Genomic DNA, 18319 nt, shown 5'->3' on the forward strand with positions numbered 1-18319 from the left:
CTTCCCCACTTGCAAACTCCAAGTCTGTGTGTAACAAGAGAAAACTTATTAAAAAGAAAGGAAACCCAGCATTAATTTGGGAAAACACAGCAACCAATCCAAAAGCATCTAACCATAAGCAAAACACCCACCCCAAAGTAGTTTGAGTCATGTCCTTTGCCTCAGGTTCCCAATTTACAGGAAACAAATGCCCCTTTAATAAACCACTCCCCTTGTCCTGTACTGCACTCCACTCACAGTTGGTTGCCTTTGGTCAGCTACTGTTATCTCTGCCACCTCTGGCCACTCACTACCACCTCTGCTGCTATTATCTTTGCCACCACTCAGCTCTGCTGCTGCTACTTGCCACTCACTGCTATCTCTGCAATGTTGCATTCTCAGGGTCCACCATAAAACCCAGCTCTTAGTGATCTCACTGAGTAGGGGGAGCATCTCAGCTGCTCTCTCCATTACCTTTCACTGCAACACTGTCTCCACACTGTGTCTAAGGCCTAGCCTCTAGACCTGCTCACTAGTGATTTCAACTCTAGTAACTTCTGAACAGAAACAAGGACTCTCTGGGGAGTCCAATCAGCTCTGTCTTTAGACACTAAAGAGGAGAGCTCAATGGTGTCTAGGACTCTTTAGGCAGAGTCCATATCAGATAGGAACACCCATCCCACCCCCATCTCATTTTCACTGGGATTCGATATCCCTAGCCCCTGCTTAGCAAGTGAGTGTCAGTTTAGGGTGACCCCCTTAATCAGGGCATGCTAAGCACAGTTCTGCTCATACAATAAGGATGATAATTCAAAAGTGAATTGTAACCCAAACCCGCCAAACTTGATCACTTTGGCAAAACAGCTCTGTCTGCTGAATACCTAGGCAGAGTGAGTGTGTCAATGCAAATATGGTCTGCTCCTGAAACCCTGTCCCCCAGTTCATCATTGGATGTCAGGGGACAGCTCATTCAGACCCTGCTTACATAGATATCAATGTATCAGCGCAGCAGGTCTCCTAGGTGAAGGACCCAGTGTGGGCTTTGCTTCCCAAGATATACAAGTCACATCCTTTGTTTTCATTCATAAACGGGACACCTGCTGGTGCTTTGTTTCTTCCTGTAGATTCTGTCTTGTAGACACCGCAACCTTACAACTGGAACCTGGGCTCAAGGCAAGTTTATACTACTATGCTACATGGGTGCAGCTGCACCGCTGTAGTGTGTCTGGTGAAGACATGCGATGCCGATGGGAGAGCGCTCTTCTATCGGCATAATTATTCCACCTCCACAAGAGGCAGAAGCTATGTTGATAGGAAAGCATCTGCCTCTGACAGAGCATTGCCTGAACAGTGCTTAGGTCACTCTAACTTGCGTTGCTCAGGGGATGGCTTTTTCACATCTCTAAGTGATGTGAGTTACATCCCCTTAAGTGATAGTATAGACAAGCCCTTGGTCAGCAAATAGGTCTCTATTGTGAGGTAGACAACACACAATACACTCGTGATCAGACAGGGAGGTAAGTGTCTGTTACCACCTCCCTGAAAGGAACACGTCCGATGCATGTCACCTCTTGGAGACCTGCCTTAACTCCAAGACCTTAAGAACACAATTTTCAGTATAGAGACACAAGTCCTTAAATATTACCACTACATGCATTTTGCAGTGATTATGTCAACCAGTGGGCTACTGGCTCACAGTGAAAATCGTATATGTCACCCTTTAGTAAATTATTATGCGCATACATGACCAAGAAAATTCCTTTAAAACCCTATGCACCCCCTGCACCCTTGGCACCGAGAGGGCCCTGTGTCATAAGAATCAGACCCATTTGTTCTCTGACCAAATGTTAACATTCTGTAGCCGCTGAACATTCTACTAACAGAATGAACACATGTAACTTGGCAATATTGCTACTTCCTTCTCAACTATCCGGGCAAAAAGGTATAGGATAATTTATCCACATCATGCAGAATGCTAGAATTAATATTCAGTTACTGCAATTGATTGTAATGGCGAAATATTGTTTAGAGCCAAATTCTGAAGTCCTTAAGCAAGCAAAACATTCACTGAAATCAGTGAAAGGTTTTCCTCAATTAAGGCCACAGAATTTGCCCCGAGTACACGAATTGTACTCAGATACAAAGAGTAAAGCTCTCACTGCTGTGTTCAGTAATAGGAGTCCTGCATGTTCTTTTACCTCCCCGGGCACTAGGCTGCTGTTTATGGCAACATAATCTAAACTAGCTGAGTGTTTAGAGCTTAGAATGACAAGACAGACAGACAAAGGATTTTTAGGACAAAGTGAAGGGATGGCCTGCCATCTAGAAAATAAAAAGGAAGAAGGCAGAAAGGAAACCACAGAGTAAAATATACAGCCTCTGACATAAAAGGAAAAGAAACCAAGGGAGGAAGAAGAGCTGGGTGTATGAGGCACTTCTCAGGGCACCCAGGGCCAAGTATCATCTTGTTCCCACTCACCTCCCGCATGAGGGAGACTTGCCTGTGCCAGCTAGGCATTAGCTCTCCAACACAACCAGCCTGTCAGCCACTCTAGCACTCTCCTCTATACCAGCCCTGCAGGGTAACAGTAGATGTACCCCAGCCTTTGAGTCCTTTCAAAGTGCCCACCTGTGGTAACCAGCCCCTGATCACTGGATACCCCCAGAAATCCCAGAGCCTCCATCCCTAAAGGAGCAGTGTGCCCCAGTTTACCTTAGATCACTGCTTCTGTACCAAGAACAGCATTTGAGTTCAGTTACAGTAAAACAAAAGGAAACTGGTTTAAGAAAGGATAGTGATTCAATCAGAAGCAAGCGTAAGCCATGGAAACAAATGGTTACACACATCACAAAACGCGAACTAGGGCCTACATTTATTAATAGCCACCTTTACTATTTAATGGAGTCGATTCTCACCCCAAAGTGCAGTCTTTTGCAACGCTTGCTAGCTCCAAAGAGCCGGGATCCAATCTCTTATGAAGCACCCCTACTCATCAAGGTACCTCCTCAGTGAGTGGATCCAGCATATCTTTCTCCAGCTTGTGATATACGCAGTTTTTATTCACAAACAGGATGATCCCCAGGCTGTCACACTGTTCCTTTTCACTGCCAAGTGGTTTCAGTGTTTATAGTTTGCCTTTGATGGTTTTCCATTGACTTTTCTGGGTTGGTGCAATTATGGACAATTAAGCAATGTATTACATAATTGACTAGCCTGGGAAGGGTGACAACTCTCTCCTGCTTCAACCGGCCATCACTGAAACATATTCTCCTTGTAAACCACTTCCGCTCCAAGACCATAAGGGTATAATTTTCAGTATAGTTACATTGTTCCTTAACTATTCCCTGTACACACATCTCAGAATGATTATGAGTATCGATAAATTACAAGTTTTCAGTAGAGATAGCACATGCTAGCCTTCCTGGATAACTATAGTGAAAGCAGTGTGTGCACCCTGGCTGAGACAGGAGTTGCTTGCAAAGAAGAGTGAACCCTTTGCTAGCTGGTACCAGTGGAACTTGTGTCACAGTGTAGTAAGACTTTTGTGGTGAGGGGGTGGGGGAAGGGAAGGTCAGCAATCCCTAATGTGGAATCCACTGCAAGTCCAAGAGTATCCTGACCAGAAGTGAGCAAAAAAAAGTAAAGAGTATTACTGGATGCAGTGGCAGAACGCTAGTGAGACCCCTTGTAGATCAGTAAAAGTCCCTCCCTGTAAATTCTAAGAACATATTTCCTGGTAGAAAGTCCTTCACCCCATCCCCAGTGATACCACTGAATAAAATGTTTTCTTTGTTGGATTCTTACAGGTTTCTTTGGACCCACTTTGAATAGTTTTATCCATGTTCTCATGTACTCCTACTATGGATTTTCTGTCATTCCTTCCATGCGCAAGTATCTGTGGTGGAAGAAATACCTCACTCAGGCACAACTGGTACATTTATATTTCACTTTCTCTTTACTTTGAATAGATTTTTTTTGTCAAAGGAGGTGGTATAAAGCTGTAACCTTGAATATACATCTTTTGAAATGTGGGAGAGGAAGGACCTCTGATTCAAATTCCTGTACCCAAATTCAACCCCAAAGTATTTGTTTCCAGATCGGATCCAAAAGCAGAAATCTTGTGAAAAAACCTCATAAGAGTTCAGTGTAGTCAAATTCAAATTGTGCTGCCAAATCCAAATTCAGCCTCAAAACACTAGAATAAACATAATATGAACAGGGCCTACGGAGCCCATTTTCATAAAGAATATGTTTATTCAGTACTATCTTAATTCATCTGAACTGAACTCACGGGGTGGAACAGAAGTACTTAGCAAGTTATTTAAGCATGATGATAGAATATCCAATTGCTGTGGCTTTTAAAGTGTGGTTCTTCTCTGAAAAATAAGTACATACAAAAGGCATTTTATTATACATTAGACTTAGTCCCTCAGTTTATGCAGTTACAGCTGCTTACTTCACTGATTTTTTTTTTTTTTTTTTTTGCTTTTTACTCCTGTTAGAGCTAAGTCAATACAGCTCTGGCTCACACAAGACCACTAGAACTGTTAAACTAGGTTCTACTGTAGAATCCTTGCTGGTTATACATGAGCCAGTGAGAATCCAGCTTGACCTGTCTGTACTCACAGAAGTTAAACACACACACACGGAAAAATGAACAAACATCCTTTTACTTGTAAAGTTTTCAGATACGATCTGGCATCACTGAGAAACAAATCAATGTGCCCTCCTCCCTCCGTGCCATTTTTAGGGAGTAAATTTTCAGAGCAGAACTATTCTTTAAGTAAAGCCTGTTCATAAATGCAAAAAGGCAGACATATTAACTTGACTTAAAAGATACCAAACCTTATTTTTAAGGCTAAGGATGTGAAATGGAGTTTTGCACCTACCTTAACAGCCATTTTCATTCCAGATTTTTTTGTTGTTGTTGTTTTTAACATAGCACATTGATTCTACTTATGGTTTAATTCTGATTTTAATTGTTTTAACCTTGTAGGATTACTGTCAGAGACAAGCTTTTTAAAAGTGGACTAACTTGTCAGCATAAAAGAAAGATTTGCACACTTTTTTGGCTGCCAATCTTCTTTTATTTAAAAAAAAGGTCTGGCCTTTATTCTGTATTTGTTTTAGGGTAAAAATCTTAGGATACATTTGCAAGTAAATAGAATGGGCCTGATTCTTGCTATCAATAGAAGTTCACTGTGTGCAGTACTTTCCAGGATTGAGCCAGTTAAGATTCAAATGTAGCAATAGTGCCATGCAGTATACTTTGACAGTGTCATGTTTGGGGGTACAATTCAGACCAATGTGGCGCTTTGCCACCACCTGCCTTGTAAACCTGGGTGCCTGAAATGCCCTACTGTTGTGCCTCACAAACTGGATGCCCAGCATACAAGCATGCAGATCACATTCTAAGTGTCTATGTGCCATACATCCCTGGATCAGCAATTTTGACTCTCACAGCCAGCCTACAGCACAACAGTCTCACCATGGCTTCCACCAGCCTTGGTTACTACTAGCAAACTGACCCCAACACACTCCCAGTCCTGAAATTTTCCCAAAACCATGTACCGTTTGGTGTCTGGCCCTCTCCAGGACCTCTCAAAGAAATAAGGTTAGTTTGATCCTTTAGAGAGAGAGAGAAAAGCACATTGCAGATTATTAATTTAACTGGGGGTAAATAACCCTTCCCTTCAAACAAGTCACTGAGTTGGTTTATAGTAAAAATAAAAACAGATTTAGTAATAATGGGACAGATTAAAATGATGTCAAATAAAAGGAATAAAGTTATAAATGGTTGCAAACAAATAATAGTGAAAACATGCATCTAAATGTCTAAAACTCAATTTAGTCAGGTACAGACTTTGTTCAAGATGGTTGATCTCACCAAATCTTCCTTCTTCCCAGCCATAGCTGACTTTTCCTCAGTCAGGACTTTCCACAGAAGTACAAGATGATGTCTTCCTAGGTGAAAGATCTTTGTCCAAGCAGCTCTCTCACCTATATTCAGTTCCCAGAAACTTCACCACCCTGTTGGTCAAAGGACTCATTTTTCTCAGCTTGCAAGACCGCTTGTCTTTGCTTATATCTTCCAAAGTTCAATTACCTTGTTTCAAGAGGCAGGATGACCTCATGCTGTTTTTCCTATACCTGGGAGGATGGAAGTGGAGTTTCCATTGTTTTGATTCCACCATGCTTAAATTTATATAGGAGATGGGTAAATAGCTGTGCTGTTCCCACCTGTCTGGCGGAGACCTGTTTCTCCCTTTGATTAGACAGACTGTAAAGTCAAATATTAATGAGTATCCATAATTCCTTATAGTGTTTTTAAAAAATATTTTATATATATATTAATCACCAGTCGGTCATAGGCTTTCATAAAACAGCTTATTCAATGAACTTTGTATACATTACTGTATTATAAATCAATTGATTCAATGGCTTGTCACTTGAAGTTCAAACTCCCTGTCCCTATAGCCCAGATAAAGTTTCTCTTTCCTTCCAGAAGCTGTCTGCTCCCCTGATTGTTAGCTTGATAGCTTTGTTTACCTAATATGTAAATGGACCTTCACTGTCTCTGCCTGTTGACCAAGCATTCCTTTGTATAGGACAGACCTATTTACCACCTTTCCCTGACAGACCTGGCTTAAACACATTTTAGTCATTTCAGCATATAGCTATAACACTTAATATATACCACATACCCACATTACTCAAGAATATTAATGATCAGTGAGATATTAGATTTCAAATGATACATTACATGCTGCCTTTTAAATAAATATCATGACACTAGTGTGTGAAGCGATTCTAGGAGAAACTCCATAGGTCATAAAAAAATCCTCCCATTACTTATGGCCTTCTTCATAGAAAATGGACACTACTAAATCATTGTAAATGCACCACTGATTAAAAAGTCATAAAAGCTATCAATTATCTAAGATGTTAAAATGATATACTTTTCAGTTAACTTTCCTATAGAGCTTTAAAATTGTATGACTTTAAAAAAAAGGTGTGCATCAGCTACTTACGTGCACCAAAGTCTCTCCAAAGCAGGAAATGTAACCCTAGTACAATAAGAAAATGCAAAAAAATCACAAAGCAGCAAGAGCACAAGACAAACATTCGCTGATTTAGAAAAATCTGCTTTAGTCTGGATACAGTACACAAAGCCATGTGCCCTTTGTAGTCAGCATTAATACATCAAGAATTGTGTTCTTTCAAAAACATATATCATGCTGCACTCCTTACTCCTAGTAGAATGTTCTCTACATATTTGCATTTTAAAGATGACTTCTTTATTCTTATTTTGGGAACAGACACTAGCAAAAAGCTCTAAAACGGTCTTGTGAAAATGTGTATTCTTTGAATCAGGACTGCATCTTAGGTCTTTTGTTTTCCTGCACACTTAAAACAGAATAATGCCACATTCTAAATAAAACTACATACAGTACATTGGTTCCATAGAGTACTGCATAATTCATTTGGTTGGATAGGGTCATATGATCCAGTTAATTAGGCCATGTTTGGTAATCCAAAATAAAGATCTTTTGCAGCTCCCTCCCCATCTCATTTCTCCTTTATTTGCTGTCTTCTTACGCCTACCAACACAGACCAACACAACCAACGCCTACCTGACCCAGACTTCTAGTTTCTCCTTTAAAATGGATGCTCCATCTTCAGCTCAGTCTTTTGAAACAGCTTCTTCAGGTCTCAGATATTCATCAGGTTTCTCTCAGGTTCTGCTTTAAAGATGATGCTGTAAGTGGCACAGTGTTCTAGGGGACATCCCAGCCCCATTAAAAGAGAATAGCTACCAGTTTGCCAACCAGTCCTGAAAGAAAACTTGTGTTTTCAAAAGTATCTATAAAATGGCCAACCCTTAATTCTTTGGACCTTATATGGGAATAATTCTGATAGCCTCTGAACAATGCCCTCAACATAATGCTCACAAACTACAAAAAAAAATTATAATATGGAGATTGTATAGGAAATACCTGATTAAATGATCACCATCCTCTTTCCTGAAAATTCTCAAATAGTAATAAACCAACCAACCAAACACACCTCATCTACATTTATATAAATAAAATGTATGATCTCTCTTTTACAGATTCAGTTTCTGCTCACCATTATCCACACTCTTAGTGCTGCTGTGAAGCCATGTGGATTTCCATTTGGTTGCCTCATGTTCCAGTCTTCATACATGGCCACACTGGTTATTCTGTTTATAAACTTTTATATTAAGGTAAGTTGGGGAATGTAAAACTCCTACACTGAGGTCTGATTTCAGGTTATATTTATTCATCAAGCTCCTGATTTGCTGATGAGTGCAACTCTCTGTGAATTTATACCACTATGCACTGTGCTACCAGAAATCAGAGATCTGGAATGTTTTGCCAAATGGACTGATCCATGACATAAGAAACCTTAATACAATCAATCAAATTTTGTTAGCATTTTATTAAAAGAAAATACCAGAATTTTTGTTGTGTTTTTGGTGGGTATTTATGTTTGTTGTTTTTTGTTTGGTTGTTTTTTTGCTATTATAGCAGTTGAGGAATATGGATAAACTACGTGAAAAAACAAACAAACATACCTTCAAAAATTAAGTGATCCTGAGTTCAGGAAGATGCCATTTCCTTTCTCATTAAGTGCCCAATTCTACAGTGTTCTGAGCACTTTCTGCAAGCTCCTTTCTGCCCTCAACTGCCAATAAAAATAGCAAAGGAAATACAGTGACAGATAATAAATGTTAACTTTTGAGCATTAAAGGCCTGACTGAAGTCAACAGAAGGACCTCAGTGAATTCAGGCTAGAAGAAACTAATGCTAAAAGGATCAGGTTAGAAGGAACTAATCCTTCCAGCCTTCCTTGTGCAATTAGGCCCATTGACTCCATCAGAACTATTAACATAAGGTTTATTCTCATGAGTGAAGGCAGGATTAATCAAGCCAAAAATACAGATGCAATAGACAATATGAAATATCATAGTAGGCAATTCTAAGAATAATGAATAATTGTCATGGATTCTCTTTCCTTTTTTGTTTTTTTAAACACTTTTTTAAAATATCAAAAGTCATAAAAATGAAAAAAAGGCACCACTCCACCCCAGATAAAGAAAAATCAAGTACATGCAAATAAGCAATAGGACATATTTAGAATAGATGTAGAAAATATGCAGGGATATCCAAAACCCTATACAACTTTATTGATGGAGAACAGAAGATAAATCTCATGAAAAACAGTGGCATTAAATGGAGAATTCTGTATAATAAACTGCAAAATACATTTTAAAACAAAACAAAATTATAGCTATTCCTAACTGGACAATTTATATCAGTTAATCATAAAGTGTCAGATTTACCTTGATAAATTGTCTAAGTATCTATCAAGGAATCTGGCCCCATTTAAACCGATGGCAAAACTTCCATTGGACTTCAGTGGGGCCAGAATTTCATCCCTGCATTTATTTTTGGTTGTGTTTTTTTAAAAACTATTAACACAACTTTTAACAGATCTTTGGGATTTAAACCAGACCTTCTTTCAATGAATTCTATCCAACTAGTTAAATGCAGGAGGCCAAATTATGTTCTCAATTCCACTAATTATCATTTTAAATTTGGAGCAATCCCACTGAAGTTGGGGCGGGGGTACTCTGCATTTGCAACCATGCAACAGAGCAGAGTTTGGGCAAAAAGAGTTAGCTATGCTTAATATATCTTTAAAAAAAAAAAAAGGCAGTCTCTGCAAAATGCAAGTTCCAATCTCAAAGACTGAATTTGGTGCGGTTTTAATACAATGAGCCTTTTCTCACTGGATAACCCTGTTGTAATGGCTGCAAATTGAGAAAAATTCAGGCTAAGTAAGTGATGTGTATATTAAAATGCCTTATCCAATACCCGTGGAAGAACGGAGCATCAGATGGGGCCAACAATGAGCTATGTCTCAAATTACATCCTTGTAGCCAATTGATCAGATAAAAAAATTTGGACCAATAGCCTTTCATGCAGGATCATAGTTTAATTCAACTCCCTAGTAGGTCACACATCCAACAGTTACCAGGTCTCAGCTCCTAGCCATACAATTTAAACAGTGTTCAATGTGTGCTGAACAGGTTTTGAGGCATTAGTTTCATTTTACTTTTATTTTTAAATGCATGCTTGGAAATATCATCCTAATGCAGAAGTAAATTGAAATACATTTCTTATTTTTTCCCCATCCTTACATTTTCTCCATATAATTTTTAAATTTTGAAAAGCTGATTCAGGGTACAAAACTCCAAGAAAGAAAGAGTGGAATTTTGATATCATTTTACACGTTTCCCCAGTCTAAACACAAATGCGTAGCAGTATCTGTTTTTGGAAGTTCTACATTTAGGCCTTGTCTACACTGGCAAGTTTCTGCACAATAAAGCAGCTTTCTGCTGTGTAACTCCTGAGGTGTACACATGGCCAGGCTAGTGTGCAGAAACTGCGCAGTTGCAGCACTGTAAATAAATAAATAAAAATTTAAAAACAAAAAACAAAAAAACAGCCCACTCCAGCAAGAAGCATACAGGTTTCTGCGCCAGGGCTACAGCACCACAGTGCCAGTGTAGACATCCTGGTTGATTACAGCACTGCAATTGGCCTCTGGGAGGTGTCCTACAATGCCTGGTCTCACCTCTCTGGTCATCGATTTGAACTCTACTGCCCTGCCCTCAGGTGCTCCACCCCTTAAATTCCTTGGGAATATTGAAAGTCCTCTTCCTGTTTGCTCGGTGATGCGTGCAGTGGTCTCAGCGCATCGGTGACCATGCCTGTTCCATGCACCAGGCGATCCTCTGCTTGGAGCAATGCTGAGCTGCTGGACCTCATCAGCATTTGGGGAAAGGAGGCTGTCCAGTCCCAGCTGCGCTCCAGCCGTAGGAATTATGATACCTACAGACAGATTTCACGATGCCTGACAGAAAGGGGCCATGACTGGGACACACTGCAGTGCAGGGTCAAAGCGAAGGCGCTGCGAAACATCTTCCACGAGGTGCGGGAGGCAAACCGTCCTTCTGGTGCTGTGCCCACGAGCTGCCGGTTCTACAAAGAGCTGGATGCAATACTCAGTGGCAACCCCACCTCCACTGCGAAGACCACTCTGGATACTTTGGTGACTCGTGTGACAGTCAATAGTGGACCGAGCCAGGAAGAGGAAATCTTGGAGGAGGAGGGGGACCCAGAGGCAGAGGATGACTCGGAGGCCAGAGATACATGCAGCCAGGAGCCCTTCTCTACCCCAGAAGAGGCTAGCCAGTCACAGTGGTCAGAACTTGGTGAAGCACAAACAGGAGAGGAAGCCCCTGATAAGTGGCTTTGATTTAGGGAACAGCTGAAGCGAGTTCTTGGGGGCAGGAGGGCTGCAGAAAGCAGGCTTGTGTCTATATGATGCACATACCACCACATGCCGAGTCTGAGCAACAGAACAGGGTGTTGTTTGACTCCATCACTTCACAGGAATCTGCCTCAGATCTCCAGGAAACTCTCATGGAACTACTGGGCAATCTGCTGCCACAGTTTCTTTGGCAGAACTTCTGTGTTTCTTGCCCTATTAAGGGTAACTTTCCTGCGCCACTTTGCCATCACCCTGGGGGACCATTGCTGCACATAGGCAAGCCACATACAGGCCAGGGTGGAAGCCGCAGTCTTGGAGAAGACCCTCCCTTGATTCCTTGCTCACCCTCAGCAGCGAGATATCTTCCCACATTTTCCACAGGCTGTGTTCATTATGGAACAGTAATGATTATAAGGTCCCCCCCTACAATGCTGCCTCTCCCCAAGAGCTACATGCCCAGTGTACAGCAGGGTCTGGGAGGAGTGATTTCCCCTGCGATTACTCACCATTTTGGGGGTCTTGTGGCTCCTATGTGCTTGCCTGGGGTCAGCCAGTTAGTGACAGGTATGTGAATAGCGGCTGTGTTTTAAATCACTGAATCAGTGGTCTGCGTGTTGCAAACAATACTGCTTCTGTAAAATGTTGCATTTTGGCTTCACAGAGATAACCTTGGGAGCCCAGCCTCCCTCTTTGTTATTGCCAGCTGAATGGCTGTGCAGAATTAGAAAGCAGCTACGAAAAACTAAAGAGGACTTTCTGTGTGAGGTTATGATGCGCTCCGCGGCTGAAAAACATGAATTGAAGGAGTGGCAGGACAGCGAGAAGAGGGACCGAAAGAAGAACGCGGCGCACCAGAACAAAGCAGCTCTTAAAGGTTACGGAGCACCAAGCAGACACGCTCCAGGCGCTACTAGCACTGCCAACTGAGCAGCTCCACGCCCGCCCGCCCTTGCAGCTGCTGTCGCAAAACTCTTTCCCATGTGCCCTCCCGACACTGCCAACACACTCTTATCAACTCCTGGCTCCAGTCTGTACCCGCTGCATTCCACTCCTGCTCCGTCACAGTCCAGCCCTGTGGACTCCCACTACTCACTGCACTCAATACCCGTCCCTCTGCAGTTTAGCCCTGCTGAAGAACAGTACCCGCTGCACTGTACGGCAAAGGACATGGCTGCATATGATACCTGGACATACACAAATCTTTAACTGTCCCGGGACCCCTCCCTTCCCCCATCTCCCACAGTGCTGAGGTGTTTGTCTGTTTGTCTCTCTTCTCCAATTGTTGTTTTTTAATAAAAAAACAATTGTTTGGGTTTGAAAGCAATCTTTATTCCATCAACTGAAAGCAAACAGAGCCCTGCAAAGCAACAGGCAATTTTCTTAAAACCTTCATAGTGCATCGTCTGCACCAATCACAATCACCTCCTAGCATTACAAGCACTACACTCCTAAGCATAGCAACAAATAGTAGTGGATTTCAGCTTCAAAATTGCTTCCTCAAGGCTTCCCTGATCCATATGGCCCCATGCTGTGCCCCTCCAATAGCCCTGGTCTCTAGCTGTTCAAATTCAGCCTCCAGGCGCTGAGCCTCAGTGGTCCAACCCTGAGTGAAGCTTTCACCCTTCCCTTCACAAATATTATGGAGCAGCTATAAGCATAGAAATATTGTCATCGGCCAGGTCCAGCCTCCCATATAGGCAGCACCAGTGGGCCTTTAAATAGCCAAAAGCACACTCAACAGTCACTCTGCACTTGCTCAGCCTGTTGAACCTCTCCTTGCTGCTCTCAAGGTGCCCCGTGTGATCCTTCATAAGCCACGGCATTAAGGGGCAGGCGGGGTCTCCCAGGATCAAAATGGACATTTCCACTTCCCCTACGGTGATCTTCTGGTCCGGGAAGAAAGTCCCTGTTTGCAGCTTCCTGAACAGGCCAATGTTCCAAAAGATGCATGTGTCATGCATCTTTCTGGGCCAGCCTGCGATAATGTCCGTGAAACGCCCACAGTGATCCACAAGTGCCTGGAAAACCACTGAGAAATACCCCTTTTGATTAATGTACTCGGTGGCCTGGTGCCAGAATTGGAATGTGTGCACCACCTATCGCCCCTCTGCTCTTATGAAAGCCCATTTGTGCAAAGCCAGCCACAATATCACGCACATTGCCCAGAGTCACGATCTTTCAGAGCAGGATGCAATTAATGGCCCTGCACACTTCCGTCAACATAAGTCCAAACGTTGACTTTCCTTCTCCGAACTGATTAGCGACCAATCGGTAGCAGTCTGGAGTAGCCAGCTTCCACAGTGCAATCGCCACGCGCTTCTCCAGTGACAAGGCAGCTCTCATTCTCGTGTCTTTGCACCACAAGGCTGGGGCAAGCTCATCACACAGTCCCATGAATGTAGCTTTCCTCAGCCAAAAGTTCTGCAGCCACTGCTCCTCAGCCCAGACATGCAGGACGATGTGATCCCACCACTCAGTGCTGGTTTCCTGAGTCCAAAAGCAGCATTCCACTGTGGCCAGCACCTTCATGAATGCCACAAGCAATCTCGTGTTGTAGCTACTATGTGTGGCGAGATCAATGTTGAACTCTGCTTGCCTTTGTAGTTTAAGGAATAACTCCACTGCCACTTGTGATGTGTTAATGACAGCGAGCAGCATATTGGTCAACAGTGCAGGATCCATTCCTGCAGACTGAAGAGGCAGAGCATGCAGTACACAAACCGTTGAAAGATGGCGCCAAATGTGGACAGAAACACAGGGATTGCTGGGATGCGAAGCAATGCATCACAGGGCCTTGGGACAGGACCCAAGATGCCCTGCGACCCCCTCCGCCTTACCACAACTCTTAGCAGCAAAAGAGGAAGAGATGCTCTGTGGGATAGCTGCCCAGAGTGCACCGCTCTGAATACTGATGCAAGTGCCGCAAGTGTGAACATGCTATTGCACAGGCAGCTAGTAGTGTGAACACACGACAGAGGTTTCCCTTCAGTGCTCTCTGAGCGGCCCTGTAACTGCTGGCAATGTAACTGCCAGTTTAGACGTGCCTTACTTAATCTCTTCAGGTAAGTCAAAGACAACACAACACAATAGCCCCTGATCTTGTTGAAATCAGTATTTAGACTCTATTAATAATAATTATATTAATTTTTATTAATTATTGAAAAGATATTAACTGCTGATCAGCATAGATGCCCACTTAAACTTGTCTGCATTTTCCTCAGTAGAATGCATGCCCATTAACATCTAGTTTCTCATTTACCAGTTGGGATGATAAACAGGCCTATTGAGAGACCACAAACTGTTTTATGTGAGTCAAAGAAATATGGGTCATACATCCGCAAACACTGCTAGTTCTAAGTAAAGGACTCTGGCTAGAGGTTGGAGAGGCAGGTGAAAGAAAAGGAACCTCTATAAATGTTTAATATAGAAAGAGCATCATTAGAAAGAGCATTGTTAGAAAAAGTCAACAGGCATTGGTGCTTAGCTCTAAAAGTGAGCATCAAATTGAAGAAGTGTCAGGTGCAATACATTTCTCAAGTTTATAAATGAAAAATAATTTTAGAAATTACAGGTGACAGGAAAGTTAAAACATACCATTTAAAAATATCAGCTCTACAGTATGGGCTTTGGAGCCTGCTGAGGTCTTAAAATAAACAGGGCGAAATATATCAGTTAGTCTTTAAGGTGCCACCAGACTCCTCGTTTTTGTGGATACAGACTAACACGGCTACCCCTCTGATACAGTACTTGTTAAAATAAATGTTTGCTTATAATAAAGATTTATTTTTTTTAAATCAAAAGGGAAGAAAATTAAATGAGATATATAAAGTACAGTCAGTGAAAGGCACAGTGATGTGTACCGTACGCAGAACACAGTAGCTCAAGGGTTCTGGTCTAAGCAGAAGTGACCCATCATCCTGTTCTATTAGGGTTCCTATCCTGCACCCATTATGGTGGTATCTTACAGCCATTTGGTGGCCTTTGTGAAATGTTTTACTTTTTTCCCTGTCTAGGCTTTTATATGGTTCTTATCACTCCAGTATCTGAGTACCTTACAATAGCCCTGTGAGGTAGTCAAGTATTAGGACTGTGACTCAAAAGATCTGGCTCTGCCATAGACCTTGGACGGTCTCTTTGTGCCTCAATTCCGCGTATGGAAAATGGGGATAATGGCACTTCCTTGGCTTATGTTGTTTATGTCAGTCTTTGAGGCAGGGGCTCTTTCTTACTCTATGTGCCCATACAGTGCCTAGCACAATGGGTCCTTTGCCTCAGTTGAGATCTTTAGGTGTTACAGTAATGCCAATAAAGACTTCCTGTATTGTACATAGCATAGCTCCCTTAGTTCAACCTGTAAGCGGATACGTATTTGCCTCTAGAGAACAGCTGAGAGCTCAAGTCAAACTTTTACAATTAATTGTAAGTAGTAGTAGTGTGTGTGTGTGTGTGTGTGTGTGTGTGTGTGTGTGTGTGTGTGTGTGTGTGTGTGCGCACGCACACACACCTACTAAATTAAACCAATTATTTACCTTGGGATTTTGCTCTTTATAGACGTACCAGAAAAGGCCTTCAAGAACTGATATGAAGAAGGTCCCTCCTGTGACGGAAATCAGGAATGGTTTCCATAAAGACTACTTCACTGCAGCCAATGGGGTACTGAACAATAAGAAAGCACAATAAGTACAGTAACTCAATACTACATTGTAGTATTTTTCACTTTTTCTAAATAAAAAGAGACTGAGTTACAAGACACAGTTTTAGTGTAAACTCTGACTCAGTTTGGTTACATTTATCAGGTCTTTATACCAGACATTTATTAATGTATAGCTATTTAGATTTTAACAGTGTGTAGCTTTAAGTGCTTTGTCCAAGATCACCATCAAAATGAGAGAGGCCATGTGAGGCATCATCCCCTTCCCACATGCAAAAAGGTACATTCGTCAATCTCTAATGCTGACACAATGCCTTACAAAACATTTCACTGGGAAACCCAAAGAGTGGTCACATTTTCATGGTAGCCTTCAGAAGGTAGGGTTTTATTCAGACTAAAAGGTTTTGGCACATCCTATGTGCATGGAGGGCCTCCAGAATACCTGTGTCATACTCTGCTGACTTAAGCTGAAAGGCAGCTGAGTGGTCAACCTGTTTTGACTAATTTAGTCAAGACCACTTATGGAAATCAAACGGGATAGATAATTCATACCAGTGCCCGACTCCATTAGCACCCCTGTTCTGCCCCTTCACAGCCTCTCTCAAACACACTGCATCATGTGTCAGTCCCGAGGACATCAAACCTCCCTCCATCATCATAGATGATATTTTCATTTCTGGAAAATAATGCAACTAATGGCAGAATAATTAGTGCCATAGTCCCTGTGCCCCACATTTACAACTTCAGCACGCACAGAAATATGCACCACACGTTTGCTTTATGCACATAGGGCCTAATCCAAAACTCATTGAAGACAACAGGAGTCTGTTGACTTCAGTGGGTTTTGGACCAGGCCTACAGTCTCTTTGGCCTTGTCTAGATTAGGGTGTAAAGGTGTGATGTTAGATGCAGTTACCTAACTCCATTTAATTAACTCCTCTGAGAGCTCTAGTCGAGACAAAGGAGCTGTACTTTAGAGCGAGCTAGTTGGTCCAGTTAAAGCTAAGAGGAATTTCTGAGTAAATTCTTTGACCACTTGTCACAAAAGCAGAGTTGACAGGAAATCCCATGATTTTTAACTCAATTTAAAAACTAACCTAGTGAGGACAGGTCCTTAAAAGCCACAAAGAGTCTCAAATGCATGTGGAGGAAAATACCAATGCACAAACAGCCTGCATATGAATCAAATTCCCATGCCATATGAGAGGACTCCGGAAAATAAATTGAACCTAAAAGGAGTGAATCCCACAGAATCCAGGGCACATCCTATAGGAATTGCCATATCAGAACTGATCAGTAGCCCACCGGCCCAGTCTCCAGCAGTCACTAATGAAGAACGTACCATATGAAGATGTAAAAAAGTAGCAGATTGTGCTACTGTATTCTGTAAAGAGGGATGGAGGAGATTTCCTATCTGTAGCTATTAAACTGGTTGTGCCTTGAAGTATGGAGATCATTGTCCCTTGTAATTTTATCTTTACAGATACTATTCTTAGTCAAATAAATGCTAAACTGCTATTAGTCAATTTTATTTTCTCTCACCAACCTATTCACCTCAGTAACACCCGGCAGCAGTGAGTTCCCTAGGTTAACTGGCCATTGCTTTTTAAAAAGTATTTCCCCATATCTATTGCATTTATTTATTTTTGCATTTGCCCATCCTATTCCTGTATTATTCCCGTATTCCTATCCCATCCCACCCTATTCCCGTATTATGAAATGGGGCAGAGCACATCTCCTCTAATTCTCTTTTTCAAACTAAGTAGTTCTAGCTTCTTCAAACCCCTCTTATATGGAAACATTGCCAACTCAAAAAACAAAACAAAAAAAAACCCACCTCTCTATTAATTTTTTACTACCCTTTACTGGATAATGGACATCAATCCCAACCCAGCAGCTCCCACAAGTTCAGAAAGCTTTGTAGGAATGCTATTGATGGCCCTTCCTCATCTCTGATTGGCTTGTTGAGGTGAGCACCTGAGAAAGCTGAGGTACTGAAGGGATGGGAGAACTTCCAAACCCCTGTCCTCAAATTCTCTCGGACGGTCTGCCTGAAGACTCCACTCTCTCTTCTGGCTGAGCCCATGACCCCAGAAGTACCACATGTAAAGAGACAGTCAACTGCCTTAGGGAATAGCGTATGCAGGCAGACACCATTTTAAGTGAGTAGAGATATTAGTGGAAGGAAGAAGGAGCAGACACACTAGGGACTTGGGAGCAATAAGAAAAGGAGCAGATTGAGGTGATGGGGTAATGTAGGAGAGGATGGACATTTTCGATCAGTGGGAAGAATTGTAAGGCATGGGATGGGGTCATTTCAGAGT

General features: G+C 42.1%; 1 protein-coding gene across 1 annotated transcript in view; it reads left to right on the forward strand.

The window, feature by feature from the left end:
* ELOVL2 (ELOVL fatty acid elongase 2) overlaps nucleotides 1–16138 on the forward strand; it is a 90665-nt gene extending 74527 nt beyond the window's left edge. The window contains exons 6-8 of the mRNA XM_045006850.1: nucleotides 3787–3911; nucleotides 8094–8228; nucleotides 15896–16138. Coding sequence (XP_044862785.1) covers nucleotides 3787–3911; nucleotides 8094–8228; nucleotides 15896–16024 — 389 coding nt within the window. The 3' untranslated portion in view covers nucleotides 16025–16138. The remainder of the gene's footprint in view (nucleotides 1–3786; nucleotides 3912–8093; nucleotides 8229–15895) is intronic.
* Nucleotides 16139–18319: the final 2181 nt, after the last annotated feature.

The sequence above is a fragment of the Mauremys mutica genome, chromosome 2 (genome assembly GCF_020497125.1).
Source record: "Mauremys mutica isolate MM-2020 ecotype Southern chromosome 2, ASM2049712v1, whole genome shotgun sequence".
NCBI lineage: Eukaryota > Metazoa > Chordata > Testudines > Geoemydidae > Mauremys > Mauremys mutica.